Source organism: Perca flavescens, chromosome 5, assembly GCF_004354835.1.
Source record: "Perca flavescens isolate YP-PL-M2 chromosome 5, PFLA_1.0, whole genome shotgun sequence".
NCBI lineage: Eukaryota > Metazoa > Chordata > Actinopteri > Perciformes > Percidae > Perca > Perca flavescens.
In genome coordinates, this window is record NC_041335.1 from 35,329,362 (window position 1) to 35,357,061 (window position 27,700).

The 27,700-nt window shown below is 41.3% G+C and overlaps 1 protein-coding gene across 1 annotated transcript; it reads left to right on the forward strand.

Moving 5' to 3' along the window:
- The first annotated feature begins 655 nt into the window (after positions 1 to 655).
- gfpt1 (glutamine--fructose-6-phosphate transaminase 1) lies at positions 656 to 25,444 on the forward strand. Its single transcript, XM_028577769.1, has 19 exons — positions 656 to 728; positions 3,729 to 3,836; positions 5,578 to 5,685; positions 6,563 to 6,688; positions 6,839 to 6,897; positions 7,422 to 7,556; positions 7,638 to 7,699; positions 8,417 to 8,496; positions 8,610 to 8,718; positions 9,411 to 9,574; positions 10,596 to 10,691; positions 12,058 to 12,155; positions 12,619 to 12,739; positions 13,690 to 13,847; positions 18,865 to 18,979; positions 19,421 to 19,548; positions 21,580 to 21,747; positions 22,348 to 22,509; positions 24,228 to 25,444. The coding sequence occupies exons 1-19, from the start codon at positions 722 to 724 to the stop codon at positions 24,270 to 24,272; spliced, it is 2,049 nt and encodes a 682-aa protein (XP_028433570.1). The 5' UTR covers positions 656 to 721; the 3' UTR covers positions 24,273 to 25,444.
- The last annotated feature ends 2,256 nt before the right edge of the window (positions 25,445 to 27,700 follow it).

Here is a 27,700-nt window from a genome sequence, read left to right on the forward strand (position 1 = left end):
TAGACAGGCAAAATGCACCCAACCTATTCTTAAAAGAATTAATTGAAGAGGAACCACAACTTCTGGAAGGAGCTCGCTCTGTGATTTTACCAGTGTGAAAAAATTCTCTCTTTTGTGACAGGCATGTTAAGGGTAAAGTTTAAAAGAGTTCCCTCATGTCTCATACCTAATGCTCCAAAAGTGAAAGATAGGATCTGTTACATCATATAGTCCCTGTACAAGCTTATACACCTGAATCATATCACCTCTGTATCTCCTAAATATGAGAATAATTTAACCAAATCCACACACCGATTCTGAATACACATTTGCACATTCTTGTATACATTCACAAATGTCAGTACACATTTAAGTATTATTTTACACATTAACCCACACACAGATACAGTTACAAAACCCTTCACACACCTATGCAAATAGTTTTGCTACAATAATGGCCCCATACATGCTGGGTGCATATGGGGTGTCTGGTGTCTCCCATAGGGTGTCTCCGGGTGTCTCGTTGTCTCACGGAAATGCATCCTGCTGCCACGTCAGGAGTGCCTGCGTCTGCCTGCGTCTGTAGGTGCAACCTGACTGACAGACCGCTCGACCAATCAGAATGCGCCATGATCGAAGGCGGTTGGCTCTGAGTCAGTGTGGAGACAGAAGGGGCGAAGCTTTAACTGACAGGCGTTCCCCAGCTACCAGAGTAGCTGTAACTGGCATCCAAACTGCAGACATGTGTGGTGAGTACTGAATTAATTCTACATTTATATTATTAAGTGGGAAACGTGTCTTATACCTTGTTTACCAGAACAGCAAAAGCAACGAACGTTAGGCTAAATGAGCTAACCTTAGCTAGTTGAAAATAGCTAAGGGTGGCTAACCTGCGTTATCGAACATGAGCTAGGGCTGCTGATGCTGTTAGCTAGCAAAATATAAAGCACCTTTTTATTTTGTTCTACGTGCTAGCTATCTCTGTGTTTAAAGTTGTCAGTGTCTCACGGCAAGCCGATATCTGGGACTAACGATGACATGTTTCATCCTGCTAACGCGGCTTTACTTAACGTGGTTTGCGACGACGTTAACGTTAAGTTAACGTTACGTCCATGGCGTAATTTTTCACTAAACCTCTGTCGCATTGGTTTGTTATCAAGCGTTGAATGTTTGGACTATCTAAGAGTTAACATTGCCATTGACCTGTTGTAATTTGAGTCTTCCGCATACTATTTGTGCTAAAAAATGAAAGGGTGAAAGAAGTGTCTACTGGTTGGATGCAACACTCGTGTATCCATCATACTGCACTAGCTAACTTATGAGAAAGTACCCAGAAATGTTCATTTCGTCATGATCCGTTTGGGGAATGTAGTTTTGGATGCTTTACTTGTATTTGTCCGTGTCCCCAGTCTACGTGATACGCAGGCTTACGTCGTATACCCACTAAGAAACCTCCAGAATTTCCATGTACCCACTTAAAAAATGTGCAATGATACGTAACAACGGTATACGTGCAGTTTAGTGTCCCACATTCCCCACACAATGTCATGAACCTGCTAAACCACCTGTCTAACTGGTGTTGTATATCCCTAACAATAACCACCATCATTCACCATCAGGGACACTCAGTTTTTGGAAAATAATTTGGGGCACTAAACTGCACGTATAGCCCGTAACAACACACTGTAATGATTCATACGTTTTGTGACCGAACATTCACTTCATCTAGCTATTTATTTTTGCAAATACGAGTCGAGTAATGTTACTGCAAAGAGAGCAAACGCTTTTGAACATGCAGAGAGACTATTGTAGCATACCCGGCCACTACTAGCTAGACTACACCACTGTGTCCCACGGTGTCTTTCTCCTTCTTTCAGCCCTGATAACCGATGCCTCTCTGTCTCCCATCACTGTCACTACAATCTCTGAATAAATCAGTCCAGATAGACTAGTTGTCATTCTTAGGATATCAAAACAGAAAATGCTGTCCGTGTAAATTATTTTCCCTGCATGCCCTGCACCATGGGGATTTTCCCCTCACTGCCTCCCTCCATCCCCCGCTGCTCTGAATGAATGCTCTGTTGAACCAGCCAGCCCTCTGGCGCTATATTTGCAGTTATAGCTGTGTAACAGGGCTGTATTTCATGCCCCACCTTTGGCTAATTAAGGTGACACTCCTTTCAGTGCGAGTTATTCGCTGGGTAAGGATTACACTGGCTGTGTGGATGTCAAATATATGCAGGAAATTAGTTATGCTTGATTCACGTGGGCTTGTTATTGTACCATAATTAGGGCTGCAACGAATAATTTATTTATTTTTTGGGGCTTTCCAACCTTTCATTTGACAGGACAGCTAGGTGAGAGAGAGAGAGGGGGAAGACATGCAGGCAGGAAATAGTCACAGGTCGGATTCGAACCCTGGACCTCTGCGTCGAGGCATAAACCTCTCAGTATATGTGCGCCTGCTCTACCCACTGATCCAACTTGGCCATGAACGATTGTTTTCACTGTCGATTACATCTGTTGATTATTTTCTCAATTAATCGATTCGTTGTTTGGTCTATAAAATGGGGAAAAATGTGGATCAGTTTCCCAAAAAGCCCAAGATGACGTCCTCAAATGTCTTGTTTTCTCCACAACTAAAAGATATTCAGTTTACTGTCACAGAGGAGAGAAGAAAACTAGAACATATTCACATTTAACAAGCTTGACTCAGAGAATTTAAATTTTTTTTCTTTTCACAAAAAAATTACTCAAACCAATTAAATGATTATCTTAATAGATTCATCTTTTCAGCTCTAACCATAATCGTCTTCGAGTCAGTTTCGTAATTGTACAACGACAGATTTACAAGGTGATTCTGTAAACATCTTAAAATGTTATGCAGATTTTTGCTGAGATGATTTTAATGTGCAGTCATAGTTCTATGTGAGGATCTTGGAACTAAACCAAAACATCTTGATGAGATATATGTTGTGTTGCTGTGATGCTTACTCACCCCCCCGCTAGGCAGGAGATACCAGTTTGCGAAACACCAAGGCTGTTGCTATGCTCCTTTGTCTCTAAGCAGGTCGTACTGCCCTGACAGAAATCTGTTTTTCCCATGCTTGTAAGACTGTTTCTCATGCATCATGCACAATACTGTTTTTACTTTTAGACTTGTACATAATAAAAGGCTGACATAACAAAGTAATTCTTGTCCCACTAACTTAACATTTTCACATAGATTGACAGGCATTTCAATCAATCTGTGCTTTCAGCTGCACTCTTAAGCATACTTTAAAGCAGAGGTGCCCAATTTCTTTCAGATGAAGGGCCAAAATGTATCTGGACGGAAGGCCACGGGCTAAAAATAAATGTTGATCTCGAAGAATACCGTAATTGTTCGCAGATAAAACTTATGTAATTTTAATAAGGAAGTTTACCAGCACCCAGATAATGATGACGAGTTTACCAGCGCTGTGCTTTACATAGCCGTAAAACTCAGATGAATTACTCTTGAGCTGCAAAAATGTACGTTTCGTAGTCACTACGTCTAGGATTTTACAGCACTTTCAAAATAAGAGGAGACTAAGCATGAGTTTGTCAAATGCCATGGGGAGCCAAAACAAAGGGAGCACAGGCCCCGAATTGGGCGGCGTTGCTTTTAAAGGAAGAAGTAATGAACAAAAAACTATTTTAGAGGGCTGTAATTCTTTATGTAGAGACACCGCACTGAATCTTGACATGATGTTCTTTCCTCTCCCCAGGAATCTTTGCCTATCTCAACTACCAAGTGCCAAGGACTCGCCGGGAGATCCTTGAGATCCTGCTCAAAGGTCTGCACCGTCTGGAGTACAGAGGCTACGACTCAGCTGGTGAGAGAGAAGGAAAAGGCTCCTATCAACAACACACACTTTAGTTTTTTTATCAGGCTTCTTTTCTTCACTGTCAGCTTAACTGTCTGACAGTTATTCTGTTAATGGCTAATGTCCTGGCTCCTAAATGGTGGAATGAGCTCGAGGGCTGCAACAACGAATCAATGAAATCGATAAAATTCGATTTTTAAAAAAGTTGGCAACGAATTTCATTATCGATTCGTTGTGTCGCGCAACTATTACGGCACTCATTCACGGAGATAAAAAAAAAAAAAATTGAGTTGAGCGCGGAGCGAAAGAAAAGAAAAAAGAGCAGAGCGGGGGTAGAGGAAATACAGAGAGAGGCCAGAGAGACCCGTAACGTTCTGAAACACAAGGCGGAGGCAGAGAAATCAGTACGACCTAAGTCATCCAAGGTGTGGGAGCATTTCACACTAAATAAATCAAAAACGTGTTAATTGCAAGATGAGCAAAAGCGACACGGCATGGCACGGGCGCACCACGGTGATGAGTCAGCCCCTAAAACGTAAACATTTTGGAGTCGTTGATGAGGAGGAAGGGAGTTCAACAGCAGGGTAAAGTCACTACACTATCCTACTTCTGTTCCGTTTGAAGGGAGGAACGTACCGTCCCTCCAGTAGCTCTTCTGGTGCTGGTGTTTACTCGTTATCCAGCTGACTAGCATGACAAGCTAGCGTTAGCTCGTTAATAACAGTAGTAAAGTAAGACTAAAGACACGGTTTTATTCATTTTTTTTTTTTATATATTTTTTTTAATCCGATTATTCAAATAATCGTTAGTTGCAGCCCTACTTCACTGTCCCCTTAACTGTCTGACAGTTATTCTGTTAATGGCTAATGTCCTGGCTCCTAAATGGTGGAATGAGCTTCCCATTGACATCAGGATGGACGAAAGCCTACACACCTTCAAGGTTGAAAGCACTTAATTGGCAGTCGCTTTGGATAAAAGCGTACGCCAAATGACATGTAATGTTAATGCCACCAAGTTGATGATAATAGTATTTACATTCCAAAATAAACTTAATGCAGCTTTACAATCTTCTTATCAGTCACACTTGATGTTTTGTTCATCTGTTATGAGTTAGTAACACAAGTAGGGCCAATTAACAATTATTTTCATTGTTGATTAATCTTCTGATTATTTTCTCCATTAACCGATTAGTTGTTTCATCTTTAAAATGGTGAAAAATGTGGATCTGGGATTCCCAAAGCCCAAGATGACGTCCTCCAATGTCTTGTTTTGTCCACAACTCAAAGATATTCAGTTAACTTTCACAGAGGAGAGAAGAAACTAGAACAATATTTACATTTAAGAAGCTGGAAACAGATAACAATATTAACTTTTCTTTTTTATAAAAAATGACTCAAACCGAGTTGGGCGATTTTAATTTTATAATTGACAACTAATTGATTTATTGGTTAATCTATGCAGCTCTAAAGAAAAGACATGTCTGATGTACACAGAATAACTGAATGTCCATTATCATGTTGCGGGGTTAGACCTACTGCACCACTAATGGAGCTAATTCCCTGTATGTTTTCCCCATGTACTAGATTAGTAGCAGCATGTTATGTTGGAATTCTGTTCTGACATTAGACTACAAAAACAGGACGCCACTTGCAAAGTGGTAATAGCACCATTGCATTTTTCTTTTCTATACTTAAGGACCTGTGATCACTGTAACTCAATGCTATTTCTTTTTTTGTTATCATTTTGTTAGGTGTGGGAATTGATGGTGGCAATGGCAAGGACTGGGAGTCAAATGCCAAGTCCATCCACCTGATCAAGCAACGTGGGAAAGTGAAGGCTCTGGATGAGGAGATCAACAGTAAGCCAAGTGCCATGAATTAACATTAACAAATGAAGCCTTATGGATTATCATTCTTTATACTTTGGTGCAGTTGCAGTGTTTCCCCCAGATGAGTTGCTTAGCCCGGTGGCAAGTGTCTTTATTTTCGACAAGGGCCCTGCTGGGTCCAGTCACAGACTGATGGCAGCATTAATGTACAGTTTCTGTGATAATCGTGGACGGAATCCTTAGGTGTAATTTACAGGGGGGATTACACCCCCCCCCTCCCGCGATGTTTTTGTGGACGTTTTTGTGCGTTTGCAATGTTTTTAACGCTTTTTTCTAAGGTTTTTCAAACTTTTTGTTGATTTTCTGACATTTGTAGGAGTTTTTAATCGACAATTTTATCAAGGTTTTCGTTTTTTTTTTTTCTTTCTTCTTCAAGTTTTTTTCCCAAGTTTTTTGTTGCTTTTTTCCAAGTGTTTTTTAATAAAATTTTTAGTTTACATGCAGATATGTCCCGGGACCTCCTTAGATAGCTGGAGATCTCAACCCCCCCCCATTGTTGAATCCGAAGTTACGGCGTTGATGGAATCACGAAATTGAGAATGAAAAAAAAGCTATAATAGAACTCTATGTTAAAGGACAATTCCGCCGCATATGTGTACCGAGTCGACTGTTCTCTGGGACATGTTTTCATGCTAATCGAATGTGTCTTTAGCTTGAAAGAAGCTAGCGCAAACCGGTGATTAGCTTATAACGCTAGCCTTTGGGGAAGAGGGTAAATTACTATTTCTACACCACTAACAAGGCTCAAAATATCACCACTCTTCCACGGTAGCATAATGAGGGTCCCTACATGTAAACCGCAACCGCAAATATTGTCTGTGTTGGCATGTGCTTGTTTCACCTTTAGAGCAGCAGGATATGGACCTGGATGTGGAGTTTGATGTTCATGTCGGCATTGCTCACACCCGCTGGGCCACCCACGGTGTCCCAAGCCCAGTCAACAGCCACCCACATCGATCTGACAAGACCAACGGTCAGTTGTGTTTTACGGAGGGAAAGCTAACGGACTCCACACAGCTAAACGTTTGACCTTGTATTTCACAACCGCTCAGTTAATTTTTCTGACCTGGTTGCAGATATCTTGATATCATAAAGTTTCTGATTAATCTTTCTGGTCTGCCAGAGTTCATCGTCATCCACAATGGAATTATCACCAACTACAAAGACCTGAGGAAGTTCTTGGTGAGCAAATGTTTTTTTCATAAACCATTCTAGACTACGGCTGCAACTAATGATTGTTTACATTGTCGATTAATCTGATGATTATTTTCTCAATTAATATATAGTTTTAGTTTTTAAAACTGAGACAGATAAATCCACAGAGAGGCCTCAACTAAACTGGGGCTACAGCTATCGATTATTTTCATTTTCGATTATTTTCTCAATGAATAATTGTTTGGTCAATAAAAATGTCACAAAATGGTGAAAAATGTGTATCAGTTTCCCAAAGCCCAAGATGATGTTCTCACATGTCTTGTTTTGTGCTTAAAAATACAGAGGAGTTAAGAAACTGGAAAATATTCACATTTAAGAAGCCAGAATCAGATATCAAAATCAAAAAATTGTTGCCGATTAATTTAATAGATGCCAACTAATTGATAAATCTTTGCAGCTCTGTTCTAGACATTTTTTCATCAGGACTAGAACTAACTATCTCTTTCTTTTTCTCTCTCTCTCTCTCTCTCTCCCCCCCTCCATCTCCACAGGAGAGCAAAGGCTACGAGTTTGAGTCAGAGACTGACACAGAGACCATCGCTAAGCTGGTGAAGTACATGTTTGACAACCGGGAGAGTGACGACATCAGTTTCGCCACGCTGGTGGAACGGGTCACCCAGCAGCTGGTAAGGGCATGCTCGAGCACACCGCTGCTCCTGAACTGATCAGCAGACAGAAGAGCCTGTCTGATGTGTTTGTTCTTCCAGGAGGGAGCTTTTGCCCTGGTGTTCAAGAGTGTCCACTACCCCGGAGAGGCGGTTGGCACAAGGTACGCTCCCGCCGATGCTGTCAAACTATTTTAGTTATTGCAGATAATAAAGCTGTTTATTTAGTTTCATTTTGAACATGTTAAGGTAAATAAGAAAATGTACGTTTGAGTACAGGCAAGAAAACCAAGACAAATAAAATCTTTAGCGAACATATCTTTCAAAATTCCATTTAGGGTTGCTTGTGGCTCGGGAGGAGTGATCGCCCCACGACCACGACCACAACCCAGGCGCCCAGATAGCTCAGTTGGTAGAACAGGCGCCCATATATAGAGGTTTACTCCTCAATGCAGCGGGCACGGGTTCGACTCCGACCTGTGGCCCTTTGCTGCATGTCATTCCCCCCTCTCTCTCCCCTTTCATGTCTTCATATGTTCTGTCAAAAATAAAGGCTGAAAATGCCCCAAAAAATTCTTTAAAAAATAAATAAATCCACCACCAAAGCCAACGCTATTTGCTGTCCACTGCTCCTAATACTTAGGATGGGTTAAAATGCAGAAAATAGATTTCCACTACATTGTACTGTGTGTATGTAACGAGTAAGAATAAAAGTTTGTTTTTGTAACTGATTCAAGTAAGGATTTCCATGTTTAAAAAAAAAAAAAAAAAAAAAGAAGGAAGAAAAAAAAAAAAAAAAAACTTAACCCCTTTTTCTATTTTGTATACTTTAGTTATGAAAGATTAAAGTATTGTTGGCTCATAAAAATGTTGCTGTGCAGGAGGGGAAGTCCCCTGCTGATGGGAGTGAGGAGTGATCACAAACTGTCCTCCGATCATATTCCTGTGCTCTACCGCTCCAGTAAGTTTAAATGTCTGTTGTTGTTTTTGTTTTTTTTTGTCTAATTTGTCCATGTGTGATTGCACAAGTGTCTCTGAGGCCCAGATCTTTCTATCTTTCTTTCTTTCTCCCAGCCGCTAAAGACAAGAAGGGCTGCAGTGCCATACCCAGGATGGACCAGGACACCTGCTTGTTCCCCGTGGATCAGAAAGCCGTGGAGTACTACTTTGCCTCTGATGCAAGGTAAGCAGATACCCATGTCTTTGCATCCAAAGATGCTCCATTAAGCATGCTCCGCAGATCCATACGTCTCCGCTTTATCTGTGGAGTGTGTGTGTTAGGGCTGTTGGAGCGAATTCCAAAAGCCGAATATAATTCGAATAGTAACATCAGTACTATTCAATTTGTAAATAGGTGGGCTAACGTTGGCTAATCTCTTCTCATGTCACGTCTGATGAACAAAAAGTTACGGGAGTGAGAAACATAAGGCACTGTGAGCTAATGTTAAGTACCGAGTAACGTTAGTACAGGGGGAGTGACAGGCTGCAGCTGGAATTTGAAAGAAGGACGGGATATGGTTTTAACGTGACTTTAAAATCGACATCCACAAACCAAAATGCTTATGTTATCATTAGTTAGCTAGCTCGTTCGAGTTATAGGAGCTTAGGAAGGCATGAAGACCTTTTATTGAACAAATTGAACATCAAATTGAAATATAAAAGGCACCACTAAAAAAAAAGAGTGACAGTTATATTATAAATTTAGTTTTTCTGCTGATATTTTCTTTCAACTAGCACAACAAGTCTCTGAGTGTCTTTGGTGATATGTCTTTTATCGCGAAAGTTGATATTGCGATGACGCAAAAAAAGCGATATATTGTGCAGCTCTATGTTTAGATTTTTATAAATTTTTGTCCGTCTCTTTTGTCACAACAGCGCAGTGATCGAGCACACAAACCGGGTGATCTTCCTGGAGGACGACGATGTGGCTGCCGTGATGGAGGGCCGGCTGTCCATCCACAGGATAAAGCGCACGGCCGGAGACTACCCTGCCCGCGCCATCCAGACCCTGCAGATGGAGCTACAGCAGATCATGAAGGGTGAGTGGAAGGTCTGCCTTTTGTTCTGTTCTCTCTTTTCTTCCCGCCATACATGTGCCCCTGCCCATATTTGCAAATAAATCATTGGTGAGCTGCTTTGTAATTTTGTCCTGAAAACCTGTTATTATTGTGCAAGTCTCTATTGGACACTGGCTGCTTATTTAGCTGAGCTGGCTGTTTGACATTAAGCCCTTAGGCCATCTTTGTTATCATGCAGCTTGTTACAACCCTGCTGGAGCAATTGAACCCCCAGGACAGCTGGATGGAGTTGCAGGACTTTATTACCTTCCCTCTCTTAGCCTTAAGCGTGATTTATACTTCTTTACAAGAGTTATGCGAGAAGATTGAAACCACTCTCATGTCTGTAGGGTAAATATCAAACCACATCAACTTCAACTCACAATAACAATGTCCACACAATGAAAAACGTGAATTTTTGCATTTCCTGCTCCTCCACAGACTCTTCCTCAGTAATCCAGCAGAGGGCAGAGGTAAACTGATGTTGGCTGCTCTCGACATTCCTTTGTGGTCCTGTCATTACTCAGCCTCTCTCCTCCGTTTCAGATCCTGGAGCCTTTCTGCCGAATAACCTAATTTGCATGACCCAAATAGCTGTCAGCAGCAGGCTTTAAAACACTCGCGTATTTCAGTGTCACGGTTTATTATTGATGGAAAAACACTATCTCCCTGATGGCTCATGTTTGTTTTCCTTGACTTTAAGGGATGACTAACCCTGTGGCTCTGAATACGTTAATAAAGCAACATAAGACAGTAACTCCCTACGTTCCCAGGACAGCCAGTAAAACATTGTAAAGATTTTCTTGCTCCTCCCGGAGCTTTTGGTTTTAAGTTTTCAGGTATTTAACGTGTGTCAACAAGACCCTTCTTGGACAGCTACATGTGCGCTCACACTTTATAAAAAGTCCATCACTGTGTTGTTAAGAGGCATTGACCTCCTTTTTTATTTATTTTTTTACTAGTGTTGGAAATGTTCCCCTGATTTCTGATCCTCCCACCACAGGCAACTACAGCTCCTTCATGCAGAAGGAGATCTTTGAGCAGCCCGAGTCTGTGGTCAATACCATGAGGGGGAGAATCAACTTCAACGACAACACAGGTTAGGGCTGCTTGGTTACGGAGGAAAAAACAAAACATAACCTCTGCATTGTTGATATGTCGCATATTTTTCATAAGAGTACTGCTGTGATTTTAGTATGGCACTTCCATAGGGATTCACAAAGTTAGGGCTCCTCGATTATGGGAAAAAAATCATAATCCCAATTCTTTTCAATTTTGAAATCACGATTATTTAACACGATTACTCATTGACTTTTGGAAAGATGTTGAATTTATTGAACTTAAAAGAAAACCGTTAAACAAATCAGCAGTGAAAACACCTTGAACTGTAAAATTGTCCTTAAACCTATATTGTGTAATTTTTTGAGTTGATACTTTTTTGATAATTGTGTAATTTCATGTGTAAAATTCATGTGTAATTTCTTCCACCAACTAATCAAAGTATTCTCGTACGCGTAGAATCTGCCATTCAGAATACATACGGGCGACTCGCTCGAATGACGGCAGCCATGTTGCGCCTCCTTCTTTAAAATACATTAGCCAAATGCCTTTCGCCCTCTTACACCTAGTGGCACCGTGACGAATGCCAGCGAGAGATTACTCGCCAGGGAAGCTAAAAAGAGAATTAAAACGACAACGCGACAGGCAAAGCAACAAGACCAAAGTTAATATTGGTAGTGGCTAGAACAGCTGCGTGGAAACAATGGAGATAGTAAGAGCTAATTTCAGGTTTGGCCATCGTAGGAGGAAGGGCTAGAAGGTGTAATATTCAGTTGGTTGTCATATACAATTTCACTGCTATATGGGAGAAATTCTTACACAATGTAGCTTTAAAGCAACACTAGAGAACTTTTCCTGCTTTGGTCCTCCTACAGGTTGGAAGTGGAATTGTACATTATATTATGAAAGTTTGCCAGACTGGGTAGTGGATCTGTAGTTTTGAATGAACTGGACAATGTAATGTAATGGACAGTTGCGCTTCCAACCTGTAGAGGGACCGAAGCAGGAGAAGTTCTCTAGTGTTGCTTTAATGCTTTTCCTGTATGAATTTTTTCTTTATTTTTTTTCTTTAAAAGAGCTTTTCTTGCAAAATGTGATGTGCAAAAATAATGTCTTTTCTCGATTGAAAACTCCGCAGTCGGTCCTTAGGAGAGGAAATCGTCAAACACTAAACACGGTTTAGTTTTTCTCAGTGGGGCATTGATGTAGTAAAACACCTGTGAATGCACTATTTTCCACTCTGTCCCATTACTCATGCTCAAATGTCTTCTGTTCAGCATTTAGGAAAAAAAAAAAGGAAAGCACATATGAACACATATTATTTCAGTTGCCTGCATATCACCGCATGACATCATGTTTTTAATGAGTCACGGAGCAGAATGATGGATTAGCTGTTTGCTTCTCAGTGATACTGGGTGGACTGAAGGACCACATCAAAGAGATCCAGAGGTGTCGGCGGCTGATCCTTATTGCCTGCGGCACCAGCTACCATGCCGGGGTAGCGGTGAGTAGCCACTTTTTTCTACTTCGATGTAAATGCACATAATGGAAGCATGTCTGTATTGCCATTCACATTGAAGCCATCGGACTAGCAGGTATGGATGCAACGCTGCACTCAACGCGCTATTCGATAAGATGCACAAGTTTAAGCAAGTTTGCAAAACAACGGATGTGTAACTTAAAAAATGGCTTCAAATAAATAAATTAAGAAGACGTTTTGACGTCTGAAGCCAAACAAGAGAAAACAAAAGTATATTACACCCTAGGCCGTTTAAAAATTGAATCACGATTTGATTTTCTTTTATCTCAACCGGTTTGAATCTTTACACAATTATATGGATTTTTAACCGATTCACGATGCATCGTTACATCTCTACTAGCTGGAGATCTGTCTGTGTTGTGGACACACGGGTGAGGTTTGTGCGCTGGCAGAATGATGCTGAGCAGTGCTCTGTCGCTTTCCCCAGACCCGCCAGGTCCTCGAAGAGCTAACCGAGCTGCCGGTCATGGTGGAGCTGGCCAGCGACTTCCTGGACAGGAACACTCCCGTCTTCCGAGACGACGTCTGCTTCTTCATCAGCCAGTCAGGTGCGGAGGCCAATGCCATCTGGACTTGATCTAATGCGCATTCCCCATTGTTCCTCTTTCCATCCCTGGGAGCCACTGTGGTTCTTCCTGGTTCATCTTTTCCTGTGCTCATCTTGAGTCTCCGCAAATTGTCAAGTCAAACTTGTGCAGTACAGTTGAGTTTACTCAATCAATCAATCAGACTGTATTTATATAGCACTTTCCATACATGCAAATGTAGCGCAAAGTGCTTAATACAACATCCACACACACACACACACACACACACACACACACACACACACACACACACACACACACACACACACACACACAGATATACACACATAACACAATATCTCTCCCCCCCGCCCTCCACCCCTAAATCGACAAATTAATGAATTAAAAACAGGAACTGAGCTGAGGAAATGAGATCATAAGCGAGGAAACACCAGAAGCATGACACTTACAAACCAAAAGATACTTAAATATATAAATAAAGGCTCTAAACAGTGGCTAATAAGTGCATAACCTGTAGATTGTTAAAACAAATTCCATAAAATACACATACATAAATAAGTAGAATTAAAAACAACATAAAATAATTAAAGTTACTAAAACAAACAAATGAAAATAATAAAAAATAGACCATAAGTAGATAAAGAAAAGGAATAAATACGTTGTTTATTAAAAGGCCTGACTAAAAAGGTAGGTAGGTAGTTTTTTAGTTTGCCTTTTAAAAAAAACATCAACACTCTTCAACCTCTGACTGTATCTGTTCTGCTCTGCTGTAGTCTTCTGAATGTGTTTCTTTTGTGTGATATTTTTTTGTTGGTTTTTCCCTGAAACTATTTTAAATCAGTCCTATATGGTGCAAAAAGCCATTTCCCAACAAACTAATAAATCAGCATTATTTTATTGTCAGAAAACCGTTACATTGCAACTGTTTTCTGTCCCTGTCGAATCTCCAGGGGAGACGGCTGACAGCCTCATGGCCCTGCGCTACTGCAAGGAGAGAGGAGCTCTGACTGTGGGCGTCACCAACACAGTGGGCAGCTCCATCTCCAGGGAGACCGACTGCGGAGTCCACATCAATGCCGGGCCTGAGATTGGAGTAGCCAGCACCAAGGTGAGCCTGTTTTTATGTATTCCGGCCAGCTGCAATATTTGGGAAATGTCTACAGTAATGACATCTACAACCTTTTTTCAGAAAAAGGGTTCAGTTGCACAAAATGCAATAAAACTTATTTTCCTGCCATAAAACTAATATGAATACGAAAAACTTTATTGTCCACAGATGCGAAAAACTTTCTTCGGTTTCACAAAGAATACAAGAGAGACAGGACATTACAGACAGTACATAGCCAAGGACGGGCAAAACCGACAATACATTAAAAAGTGACTTTACAAAGGTTACATTTTCAAAAGTAAATAAATAGATAAATATAGCCTACTAAAAATGCTTGCTGTGCATAAAACCTGCAACCTGGACGTCTGCCTCACCCTACATTCCATTCTTGAGGACGGTTCCCAGTGTCGAGTCTTATAAATTACTCCCTTGGCTGAAATTGTGAGCGTAACTCCCAATGATCCAGACTTTCTGTAGATCTTTATTGTCATTGCATATATTTACACAACACAAATTTGTTGGAGTAATCCAGTTTGCAGCATTAAAATACAAGATAAAATGTAGAAATATATGCACACTCACACCCACACATCTCACGTATGCCCATTACCACCTACACATTAATACCCATACTATAAATAAATACTACAGAAAGTCTATTATTGCATTAAGCTTGGGTGACCGTTCTATCTGTGCGTGTGCATGTGCATGCACGCATCAACTTAAAATTAATTGGCAATAAGAATGCTAATCACTTTTCATGCAAAAATGCCCAAACAAAATGACCCATTTTATAGCCTAGGTAACAAAATTGTTAGTCGCAGCCCTAGTAGGGCTGTAGCGATACACTAATCTCACGATACGATACACGATATTCAGCTCACAATACGATATATATCACAATATTCGGCCAACGATACGATTCGATATAATTCGATACACTTACATCATTTTCTGAAAGATTTAAAGGGGACCAAGTGATTTTGGTGACATCTTCTGAGTGTTCCATTTACTTGGATTTAATTAAGTGAACTGAAAACATCAATTACACAATATATGTCTCTGACTGGACAGAGTCTACAGCAGGGATCATTAACCACATTTTTTTCAGAATTTTTCTAAGCACTGTGGCGGCCGGACTTTCAAATAAAATAAAATAAAATGAATTTATACCTAATGCGCATATTCTTTTTCACTTTCTTACTGAATTAATGCTATTTTTTTTTATTTATTTATTTTTTGCATGTAGGCCTATTAGTGTGAGCAAACTCCTAAAAAACATGGAAACTCCCTAATGATAACTGGCTCTTTAACTAGAAAAATATCTCAGACTAGGAGGCAGTTCACTGAGGAGTGATGGTTAAAGTCTGTGATTTATGGAAAAATTATTGTAGTATGCAGCATCCTGATTGGTGGAAAATGCTTGCAGAAAGAGGCTGTTGTCAGGTAAACATGTCACTGTCAAAGAGGCTGAAGCGAAAACTTGACGTGGAAAAGCCAAAAGCCCAGCTTTAATGATGAATGACTGATAAGCAGGCTATGCACTCGTCATGTATGCCTCATTTGCAATGAAACGATGTTGCATAATAATACAACCATCATCATCATCATCACTCGAACATAATGATCGCGTCATTCACGTGCATATTAAGTAGCTCCAGATTGTCCGCTCTAGCGGAGAGTTTGGTTTGTTCAGCCAGCAGTGAGGTTTACAAGAATTTGTTAAAATTTCCAGATTCCCGGCAACCTAAGAGAAACAGTTAAAACCGACAGCTTTTGTTTAACTTGTTTGTAAAAAATCGCTATTTGCAGAGTAGAGCTGTGTTTGCGTAAAACAGCGCGGTGGACTGAGCAGATTGAAATATCGCTTTCTACATGTTTATGCCGGTCTACACAGGTGAGTGCATTGATAAGTATTGACTTTCTACTCACGAAGGTTTAATTGTAGCCTATTTACAGAAAAGAGACCAGCGTGAGTTCATCTGCCCCAGCGGCCGTTGGTAACTCTGTATTGTTCCCAGTCAGGTGCTGCGTGTTTTAACCTTTAACACACACACATCTCGGCTCAGCTGTGTGTGTGGAGCTCGGTCATCGCTGTAGAAAATCCAGGCATGTGAATAGAGATGTAAATACAAGGGCTGGGTTTTTGCTCTAAATGCTTGAAATGATAAATAACAGAACGCATTTTTTCCTCTTTACATTTTGTGAATTCATGATTATTCTGGGGGCCAGACTAGAAGCTTTGGCGGCGGGCCGCCAGTTGACGTTGGCTGCTCTACAGCGACACTAGCGGCTGGCTGACCAAATCGCTCTTCCTGCAACGTGAACGGGGGTAAACAACACGGGGGATTTGAATGGGACTTATGTATCGATACTCCATAAAAATCGATACTTTCTTGGGGAATAAAATATCGATTTATATCGCAGAATCGATAAAATTGCTCAGCCTTAAGCCCTAGTTTGAATTGACTTACACCTGCCAATTGTCTAACTTGTTACTGAGCTGCGGTACTTAACCAACCAGTTGGTGACAATTCAAGTGGATGCAAACAGCTAGCACAAATGTATATGCACATTACCAGTTCTACTGAGTTGGGTGGTGTACCATGGCTAGATGGCACCCGGGTTAGAAGAAACCTACTTATATTTGGGGTGAACAGACCTTTTTATACAGTTTTTAAGGAAACTGTACACCAATTTGTTGCATCATCTCATAAATGAACTCACCGCCCACTGACACTGAATAAAACCCAGATGAAAACTCCATTATTAGTCTGTTCCCGCCTCCTGGAAGCTGACATTTTCCTCCACTCTGAACACTCGGGAGTTGAAGAAGCCTGAGATTCTCATTTCTATTCTCATGTAAAGCTAGGACACTTGGTTTTCTGCCTCTAAGCTCACCCCCTTCTCAAAACCAAAAGGGTTTGCCAGCTTAGACAGAGCAGAGAAATAGTGGAGCCCCGGCCCCAGCTAGTGAAGAGAGCGAGTGGAGCTGGTCCCTCTCTGGTCCAGCCCTTGGGCTTGGCTCTTGGACTCTTTGTGCTGCTCCAGAGCCTCAGAGACGCCATCGTTTACTGCTTAGCTGGCTGGGCCACACACCCACACCCATCTCAACCAAAGGCTGCAACCGAGCTCGTCAAATCACTGGAGAATACGTATCGCACCCAACTGCTTAGCAGCCCCAGATTCATCTACTTGGCCTCTATTTTCTGTGTTTCATGCCAATTTGAGTTTTTTTTTTTTTTTTTTTTTTTTAACTGGAAAAGAGTATTTTTTGTTTTGTTTTATTTCAATTTATGTGATCATATCCAAGATGTATTGATTAGGTGGAGACAAAATACTTTGATGCTATCAAAAGGCAAATCCTTCTGGCAGGTCACCTCACTAAATGGTGGAAGATGAATTTATGAATTACGTAGCTTAAATTTTATTTTTAGTATTGAATCATGACAAGAGTTATCTCAAGACACTTTACAGAGAGTAGGTCTAGACCACACTATAATTTACAAAGACCCAACAGTTCCAGAAATCCCCCCATAGCAAGCATTTAGTGCTAGTGACAGTGGCGAGTAAAAACTCTTTTAGGCAGAAACCTCGGACAGACCCAGGCTCTTGGTGGAACTATAACTATAATGGAACTATGACTGGAAATGGTAGTTGTAGTAGTTCATGGCATAGCAGGGCACTGCTGGGCGTAGCAGGACGTAGCGGGACATAGCAGAACGTAGCAGGGCACTGCAGAGAGAGTTTTCTAGTCCATAACGGTGTCTGTCTGTCTGAGAGGAATCTGGTCGTGCTTCAGCTGTATGTAAGGGTTAGGTCTTCGCAGGGTAACAGTCGGCATGTTATGCATAAAAAAACACTATACGTTGGTGACATGAACACAGAAAAACTCTACAGTTTACTATGTGGATTAAATATGTTGCCACATCTGACCCGCCAGCACAGACTGTCAGAGTTCTGAGGAACTGTGGCTAGCGTGCTGTCAGCGGGAAATAAAAAACAGTGTAAAGGTTTTACAGCTATTTTCTTGGCCCTAGACACGGGCATTTTCTGAGTCTGGAGGGTCCCTTGAAATGACTTGGCTTCACTCGAGCACTGTTTAAGTCTCCCACATGGGCATGGAAGGCCTCCAAACATGCTCGGAGATGAAGGAACCGAGAGGGAGAGTGGGCAGTGATGACGGCACGCATGGAGTCTGCGTTGTGCTGAGGTTGTGCGAGCGCTGAATGATCAGAGGGTGTGCTCTTTGATGTAATGTTGTGCATTCACCAAGTTTTCCAGGATGAGCAGCACTAGCTTGAGTGAGTTCAACTTCATGCATTTTAATGCTGCTTTGCGTGCACTAAAACCCACCTCTCCTTCCATTTGTCATCTGGTGCCGATTATTATCTGGAGACAGAGTCTACCATCAAAACAGGGAGAAGAAGACGCACGGACTCAAATAACTGTACTGAAAAGAGAGGCTCAAGTCAGGATATGGCCCTGCTCTTTGTGTTCAATATTGAGTACAGCTGCAAAGATGAATTGATTAGTTGCCGACCATTAAATTAATCGCCAACTATTTTGATAATCGATTAATTGGTTTAAGTTATTTTATTTATGAAAAAGAGTACAAATTCTCTGATTCCAGCTTCTTGGATATGAATAGTATACTGAATATTTCTTGATTTGAGGACGTCGTCTTGGGCTTTGGGTTGCGCTTTTTCACAATTTTCGGACGTTTTTATAAACGAAACAACTAATTGATTAATCAACAGATTGACAACCAAAATAATTGCCCTAATGTTGAGCTGCGATACAGGAAAAGTACTATACCTTTTTAGTAATCCGTTCACAACAACCAATGTTTTCCAGTAGTAGTTTTCTACGTTCGTGCACGGGGCTTCGGACAGCTGTTTTCTTTATAAATCTGTAGATGAGAAAAACAATGAAATATGAACATGTGTTTCAGCAATTGCACTATAATGATTTGCTAACATTACGCTTTGTTTTTCTGACTTTGTGCTCTCTGCAGGCCTACACCAGCCAGTTTGTGGCCCTGATCATGTTTGCGCTCTTGATGTGCGATGACAGGATTTCCATGCAGCCCAGACGGCGAGAGATAATCCAGGGCCTGAGAGTGCTTCCAGGTAAATCAAGCCACGAGTATTCAGGTTCAGCCAGGGAAATCGTGATCATGTGAGATTTACAATGTATAGGGATGGGAAAACGGCGCTCTCAGAGCAAAGATCAAGTACACCCAAAGCCTGTTTAATTTGTGTTTGTTCGAACTATCCTCTTGGAAGAGGAAGCCAAGTGATGAGAGCTGTAGGCTCTCGCATGCTCCTCTGGATCTAAAGCATATGGCGGCGTGTCCCTAATCGTATACTAATGAGGAATGTCTGGCCGCTCTGCCGCTACCTGCCCAACATTTTGAGTCTGAGACCACATTCCAGCATGAGACAGCAGCAGCATGTTGACACGGTGTTTTATTCAAGATTATGCATGGTATTTATTTATTTTTTTGCTTCCTATTTGCTTTTCAAAAAAAATCCTCAAACGCATCTGTTTTCCTGTTATGTCTGTGTTAGATCTGATCAAGGAGGTCCTCAGTTTGGATGATGAGATCCAGAAGTTGGCAGAAGAGCTGTACCAGCAGAAGAGTGTACTGATCATGGGCAGAGGCTACCATTATGCTACCTGCCTGGAAGGAGCACTGGTGAGCAAGTACAGCCTTCTTTTATTGCCAACTTTGTCTGATTTGTATTAATTATTTTCCTTCCAATGTATTAGAAAAAGAATAGAAAATGTCTCTCGGGAGAGCTTTAGAAAAGTAGTACCAACTTGCAAGAAAGTTCAGTTCAAGTTTAAGTTCAAACTACTTTATTTATCCCAAAGGGCAATTTGGTTTCAGCAGTCTACAGACCAAAAACATAGAAAATGTACACACTAACAGGAGTATGTCAGAGACAACACAATGAGAATACAGTTCAGTTCAAGTTAAGAACAATGATACAATAAATGCATAAATAAATAAGGTTCCCAGACAAATGGTAGGCTGGAAATCCAGACCCAAATCCAAAAGATTAAGGGTCTGGCATTGAGTAATGAAAGTGGCCCAACTGGAGGGGCGTCACCAAGCATGCATTTGAAAATCTTACTGCACGCAATTGATAACACTACGACCAATCACAACAATACGCGGGGTGACGTATCCAGAGCCCCATACGCTTAGCTACCAGCGGTGCTAACTGGTAGATTAAACTGTCGTCATCTGTTTAGCTCGCCTCTGGCCCGCCTATATTAGATACAGTGATGTGATTGGTGCAGCTCGGCTACAAGGGGCATAGTTAATGAGCATCAATTGCTCAATGCCAGAGGGACTCGCTGAGCAAATTCAAATTGTGCTCTCGCGAGATCTCTGGATTTCCAGGGTAGACAAATGGTTCATAAGCATTTAAAAACCTCAGAATATTAAAATAAGATGATCATTCCAAGAGACTATTGTGAAGGTTTGAAAATCTGACAGCAGGCTGAATGAAGGACTTTAAGTAGCGGTTTGTTTTCCTGAGTGGCGCAATAAAACGTCGGCCTGAGGGCATTCATGTGAATCGTGTAGACAGGAAGTGGATGTGTTGATCAATAATTTGTTTGGCTTTTTGGACCAAAGGAAACACAAAATGTCTCTCTGCTAACTGGAGCAGACGTTCACAATACTTTTAGAAATATTTGACCTTTTCTTCAGTCTGAGAAACCAAAAAAGTTGGGCAAGTTGTAGTGAGTTATGTTATGTTTCATAAATAATAAAATCATAATAAAATAGTAATAAAATGCAGAGCAAAACGGCTTCAAGTCTTAGCAAAGAAGGCAGCACGGTGGCTCAGTGGTTAGCACTTCTGCCTCACAGCAAGAAGGTTCTGGGTTCGAACCAAGGTTGTCCCAGGCCTTTCTGTGTGGAGTTTGCATGTTCTCCCCGTGCTTGCGTTGGTTTCCTCCGGGTGCTCTGGTTTCTTCCCACCATAAAGACATGCATGCAACTAGGACTACAGTTGAAAATTAGCCGACTGGCTAACACTGGCGCATTTACAGAAATGTTGATTAATGTGCATTGTCCTAATATAAATGAATAAATCATCCTCATCATCATCAAGTGTTAGATTGGCTGAGTTTTTTTTTTTTATGTTTTGAAATGTAAACCATAATGACTACAACATCAGCTTAGACTTTCCTAGTCTATATCCACGAGGTTCCACTTCCGGGATTGTCCGGTGCCGCTGGAAATTCCGCCGGATGTCCGTTTCCTTCTTCTTTCTTTGTGTTGGCGTTCTGAACTTCGGTGGATTTGTGAGGACTACGGTTAACTGCTCCTCAGATCTCTGCAGGGTAAATCCAGACAGCTAGCTAGACTATCTGTCCAATCGGAGTTTTCTCTTGCACGACTAAAACAACTTTTGAACATACACGTTCCACCAAAACAAGTTCCTTCCAGAGACTATTTTGCAGTGGCACCGTGGCTCCATCCGGCGCTTAGCACCACCCATGACGATTGTGATTGGTTTAAAGAAATGCCAATAAACCAGAGCATGATTTTCTCCCTTCCCGGAATGCTGTGTGGACTAGCCAGACCCTCCTCCGCAGCGCTGTGGAGGAAGGTCTGGCAATGCGAGACTAAGACTTTCCTAACCTGTGGGTGTTTTTTTTTATTTTTTTTATTTTTATTTTTATTTTTATTTTTTTTTATCCTGTGTAGAAAATTAAGGAAATCACGTACATGCACTCAGAGGGAATCCTGGCTGGAGAGCTGAAACACGGCCCCCTGGCCCTGGTGGATAAACTCATGCCGGTCATCATGATCATCATGAGAGACCACACCTACACCAAATGTCAGAACGCACTGCAGCAAATTGTTGCCCGCCAGGTAAGAACCATACACACTCTCAACAAAAAATAAATATCAAATGTAATTAATGTTAACCAAACGTTGATCTATTTAGGGGGGAAAAAGTGAAATGATCCGCTCTTAAATATCCTGTTGCAGTGCGATTTGACCCTTCAGATTGTTTATTCACTCACTAAAATGCTCAGGGAACACACTATTACATGTCCAAAACTAATATTTTGATGCCTTACAAATGTACAACATTACGTCGTGGAAACCGACTTAGTCATTACATTTGAATTCTGATTTTACAAGCAAGTTGTTGTTGTTTTTTTGTGCCGTTATTGTGATTCAGAACATCTGAAGAATCTACAACTCTGTATTTAAATTTTAATCTCCCCGAACACTTGATGAGCGCAGCACATTTTGCATTTGTCAGTGTTAATTTCCACAGCCCTGTCCGCGCCACACCTGTGATCCTTCACCTCAATAAATACAAGGGAGTGGTCAGTTCAGCGTGACATCATCACTGTTGGTAATCTGCAGCAGATGCAGGTTTTAAGAGTTGGGGGAATCAACAGAAAAGGGAGAGGGGAGAAGTATTACATTGACAGATGATTTGCTTTGTTTGATTCACAGGGCCGCCCCATCGTGATCTGTGACAAAGACGATTACGAGACCGCCAAGTGTTCCAGCCGCACCATCAAAGTGCCTCACTGTGTGGACTGCCTGCAGGGCGTCCTGAGCGTCATCCCGCTGCAGCTGCTGTCCTTCCACCTGGCTGTCCTCCGAGGTTTCGACGTGAGTACTGTCCCTTCAAGGTTGAGCAGTAACTGATAATCCTGACTGTTTCACCAGATGAGTTTTATAACCTCATCTGTCACTTAAAGGATAGGAATTAGGAATGTTAAACTCTGGTGGATTTGTGAGGACTACGGTTAACTGCTCCTCAGATCTCTGCAGGGTAAATCCAGACAGCTAGCTAGACTATCTGTCCAATCTGAGTTTTCTGTTGCACGACTATTTTGCAGCGGCTCCGTGCGGCTTTTAGCACCGCCCATGACGATTGTGATAGGTTTACAAGAAATGCCATTAAACCAAAGCACGTTTTCCTCCCATCCCCGAATGCTGCGTGGACTAGCCAGACCCCCTCCAGCGCGCTTTGGAGGAGGGTCTGGCAAAGCGAGACTACTTAAAAGGGTAACTACCGTTTTTTTCAACCTGGACCCTATTTTCCTGTTTTTGGCTACAGTCGGCCGCGGCAAAACAAGCTACAATGTAAGTTAATAGAGCAGTTGTCCAGCTTGTATTTACCTTCACAAAAGTGCTCATTTTGCCGCTGACGGGCTCAGATTAATATTTTAAGTGTCTGACAACATCATGGGAAGGATTTCTAAGGAGGTTGACCTTTCTGTTAAAGAGTAAGTTTTTTTTTTTTTTTTTTAACATCCACTAAATTGCGTCTAAACCCACCAGACTTCATGTAAAAAAAAACAGTAATTTTAGAATCGTAAAAAATACACTTCACTCAAAGTCGACAGGTCTTTCCACTTTTCCAACTATCACAACTCTTTTGGTTGAAATGAACACATAGTTTACCGATTTACACGTGACAATACGTTGGCTCTATACACGCTAAAAGTATTGCTTTTTTAAATGGAGTCTGGTGGGTTTAGAGCTAGCGACTTCAGAGCTGTTTTTGGTTAAACAGAAAGGTCTCAAAGAGGTTTTAAAGGTCTATCTCTGAAGGGATCCTTCCCATAATGTTGTCAGACACTTCTAATAATAATCTGAGTCTGTCAGTGGCAAAACGAGCACTTTTGTGAAGGTAAATACAAGCTGGACAATAACCCTATTAACTTACATTGTAGCTTGTTTCTCCACTGCCGACTGCAGCGATCTCGCTTAATACCGGACCAATGTCAAAGATTGTTGTTCCCATCAGTCACTTAGACACAAAAACAGGAAAATAGGGTCCAGGTTGAAAAAAACTCCATCACTATTAGTGTTTTATTATTATGTACCTTTTTGTGTACTTCACTGGATTTGCTGTATTGCGGGATGTCAAAGGTCTAAGTAAACAGTTTAACTGAAGAACAGCATTTAAATATAGCCAGTGTTGATGCTGCGTTTAGAGCACTTCCGTACTGAGATGTGTTCTGGCATTGACTTAAAAACGAGAGCTAACTGGGCTGCACCGGCTATTCATAACCCTGCCAAATTGGGCTGCTGTTCGGACAGAGAGACAAACATTTACGTGCACAGAGCTCTGTAGCACGCCCACACTTTTTTTTTTTTTTTTTTTCCTTCAAGTATGTCCAAATATCTGAAATCTGAGTGATGAGACACGTTCTGGCCGAGGATTTGGAAATAAGACCAGTGCTGTCATATCACGGGAATTAAAGTGTCTCTTTGTTAGGATTTTGGTAAATCGTACTCTATAGTTTGACAGTTGCATTTAGTCAACAGCAGCAGCTTGTTTGTCATGTAGTAAATGACCTCTTCTTTTTCAAATACAGGTGGACTGTCCAAGGAACCTGGCCAAGTCTGTGACCGTAGAGTGAACCGCCCCATTGATCACATAACAGCAAAAGCCCGGCAGACGCACATTCAAACGCGCACAGACGGCGAGGGAGCGCCTGTACGCCAAAACGAAGAGAAAACAATGTCCCGTTTGTGTCTCGTGTCAGGGCTTTTTTTTTTTTTTTTTTTTTTTTTTTAATGCAATCTTTACTCAACAGGTGTGTATCTCACTGTTGCATAGTATCTGTATCTCACTGTATTTTTCCCAGAAACCTTTTGGCATCACTGTCGTACGATTGTTAGAGGAGCAGTTTTGTCCGTGGTGGCGAGGTCCGGCCTGGCGCTGACATATCTTCATTACGCTCTGGGTTTGGGAAGCTGTAGCAGCTGACTGTGACCATTTGGGTTCATTCACAATTCTCAAAACTTGTGAGAAATGTTTATTTGTGCTGATTAGTCTCGCTGGGAGCATCCTGGAGCTGCTGTTTAAGCCGTTGACTGACAGAAGTTTGGGTTTAAAGACCTTACTGGCTCTTTTTAGTGCAATTATTTGTAGTTTAGTTTGGATATTTTTTTTTTTTTTTTTTCTTTGGCAGCTAATCGTTTGAACGTAATCGACAATCTTAAATCATTCCAAGCCACAGGTCATCGCTTCTTCGTTAATTGCAGCGCACTTTGCCAGTTTTGACTCGGTTTCTGTCTTGGACTTTCTTCTGAGGACACGGAGTTTACTGCAGGAGCAACGTCACAAGTTAGATCCCAGAAACGCTCGCTCTTGTGTATAAACCTAGGATTTAGCATTTCAAATTCTGGTCTTGATGGGCTCAGTTAACACGAATAAGACTTGTTTACTGACCCACCATACACTGTTTCTGCTTTTACCATTCTCTTACTTTAAAGCTATTATTTAGTGTTTGATTCTTCTGCTGATTCCAGGTCTCGTTCACATTTAAACTATTAACTGAAGTAACTCTGAGATGAAGTCACTAACCTGAAATAAAAGTTGCACCCAGTTGCCAGCCCACACCTTGCCACCACGGCTACTGCAATATTGGGACCATTTGTAGCTATTCTTTCCTCTTTTGTTATATTTTCTTAAAGGAATTGTATGTAATTGAAGTAACTCTTTGGTTTGAAATGTGAATGTTACTGTCATTTGAAATGTCCTGTCAAACCAAAAATCTCTGCAATGGCTTGTGGTTACATTTGTAAACCGAAACGTATATATTTTGTATGTTTATCCTACTGTATATTGTAGCCAAACGTGTACTGATGCTGGTAGATTGTGCGGTATGAAGATGCTTCGAGTCCTAAAGGCAGAATATACAGTTTCATGGCAATCTGTCATACTGCAGATGTCTTATTTAGATAGAAAGTGTGTGTGTGTGTGTGTGTGTGTGTGTGTGTGTGTGTGTGTGTGTGTGTGTGTGTGTGTGTGTGTGTGTGTGTGTGTGTGTGTGTGTGTGTGTGTGTGTGTGTGTGTGTGTGTGTGTGTGTGTGTGTGTGTGTGTGTGTGTGTGTGTGTGTGTGTGAAACAAGGAAAGAGTGATGTACACATGCAGTTGTGTAGTGAAGAAATGGGAGATGGTTTTTATTAAGTCCATCACGTATTTTAGGTTGCATATTTATCTTTCTTTTGCAATCAAGCCTTAACTTGACTTTTGCGCTTCTTTTTTCCCCCCTTAACATTGAGCTTCTCCTGAGCCAGTGAATGGGTTTAAATTAAAAACTGGATGTTTGTTACAGGTACTTTTTGTAACCCACATACATGCTGTAAGCACATTTTGATTTCTTAACTGGAGGCAGTGATAAAGGACGCTGCACCGAATCCTAGCAACATCTGTTGGGTTACTGAGGAAGTGGGGCACTATTTATTAGTGGAACCGATGCAATAAAGTGTCAAAGTACTTCCCCTGTTAAGCGTCCAAGCTCATTTGAAGAAACTGTTCAGGGTGTGTGTGCGCTGGTCATAGTCCCACATCCTAAAATATTGTGCTTAATTACTGTATATCGGTTAGTTGTAACATACGAGGGTCTGGCAAAGCGAGACTAGTAGTAACAGATTAAACAAATTATATAGATCTGTTTTTATATCTGAGTTACAAACTGTCAGCTGCTCAAAATGGTAGTTTAGAGTGGAGGCTCAACGAGCGCCTCCGGGCATGTCCGTCAAGCCAGGCTAGGGAGTGCGGAAGTGGCGTTAAAGTGCCCATATTAGGCTTTTTCCCTTTACTTGGGAGTTATTTTTTTGTGCATGTTATAGGTTTACAAAGTGAAAATGCCCAAAGGGACTTACCATCTCCAACAGAAAACACTGTTCACAAACAGCTCTATTGTAGTCCAGCCTTTACTTCAGAGACCAACGTGGTCACTTTGTAACACATGTTATAATGCTCACCTAGCTGCTAGCATGGCACACCATCATACTCTGCTTCTGACTGGCTAGTAGTCCTTACCTAGCTACTGAGCACGTGCGACTCCCAACAAAGATGGAACAGAAGTGAGACGTCTCACGCTGTAGCTAAAACAGAGCTCAACACAGGATGAAAAAGGAGCTGCAGCAATGTGCAGTACAAAAGTTTTGAAAATTAAAACCATGTAAACCTATTCTGATATAACCTAACAATTATGAACCTAAAAATGAGCACTTTAAAGCAAAGTGAATCAGAAATAAAACATTCTTGCAGTTTTAGCACTACTAGAAATGCAACTGTAGCAAGCATCTCGCTGTCACAGTCTTGTTCATATTTTCAAGACCATACAAATGATAGCAAGCTAAAAAAAAAAAAAAAAAAAAAAAAGCCTGAAAATTAGGTCAGGAAGTTAAAACGGAAGTACAAAGAGTCGTTGCTGGAGTTGATAGCAAGGGGGTAAGCTTCGCTTCAGAACTCGAGCCATCATGGCGCCATTTTGTTGCTAACTGGCCATCACCTTTTAGCATTCCGCTGACCGCCATTTTTTTTTTACGTCACTTGACAGCGAATAACTTTACATCTGAAGCGTTTAAAGACTATTTGTCCGTTGTTTAGTTCCAAAGAAACAACAATGTATAAAAGGCTTCATTACCTTGTACCTCACGTTATGGCTCCGTAGCAGACGTTTTTGTAAAAATAAGCTAACGATTGTGTCATAACCAAGTGACTTACTGTCGCATAGTAGAGGAATTACCGTATAGTACAGGAGAAGCTCGCAGGCAGTTTTGACTTACATGAGATGTTTAGGTTTAATTATTAATGTTAACTAGCATGTTAGTGATCAATAATTAGCCTGTGCCCATGTTATCTCCTTACATACACCTACAGTCTCCGTATCTGTAAGATTGGGAATGATTGAGATTTCTCTCGGCACAGCTACCAGAAGACTTACAACTTTCAGACACGTTGCTCACGTCACATTCTCTCAGTTGGAGGCTGCGCAGTAAAGCTGGCCATCACCGGAAAAGTGCTTCTAATAGCCTTCACTGGTCTCC

Excerpts from the sequence above, each read along its gene's own strand:
- gfpt1 (XM_028577769.1), top strand. Across the intron at positions 10,692-12,057 it reads CAACTTCAACGACAACACAG|TGATACTGGGTGGACTGAAG; the intron begins GTTAGGGCTGCT and ends TTTGCTTCTCAG. Across the intron at positions 12,740-13,689 it reads CTTCTTCATCAGCCAGTCAG|GGGAGACGGCTGACAGCCTC; the intron begins GTGCGGAGGCCA and ends TCGAATCTCCAG.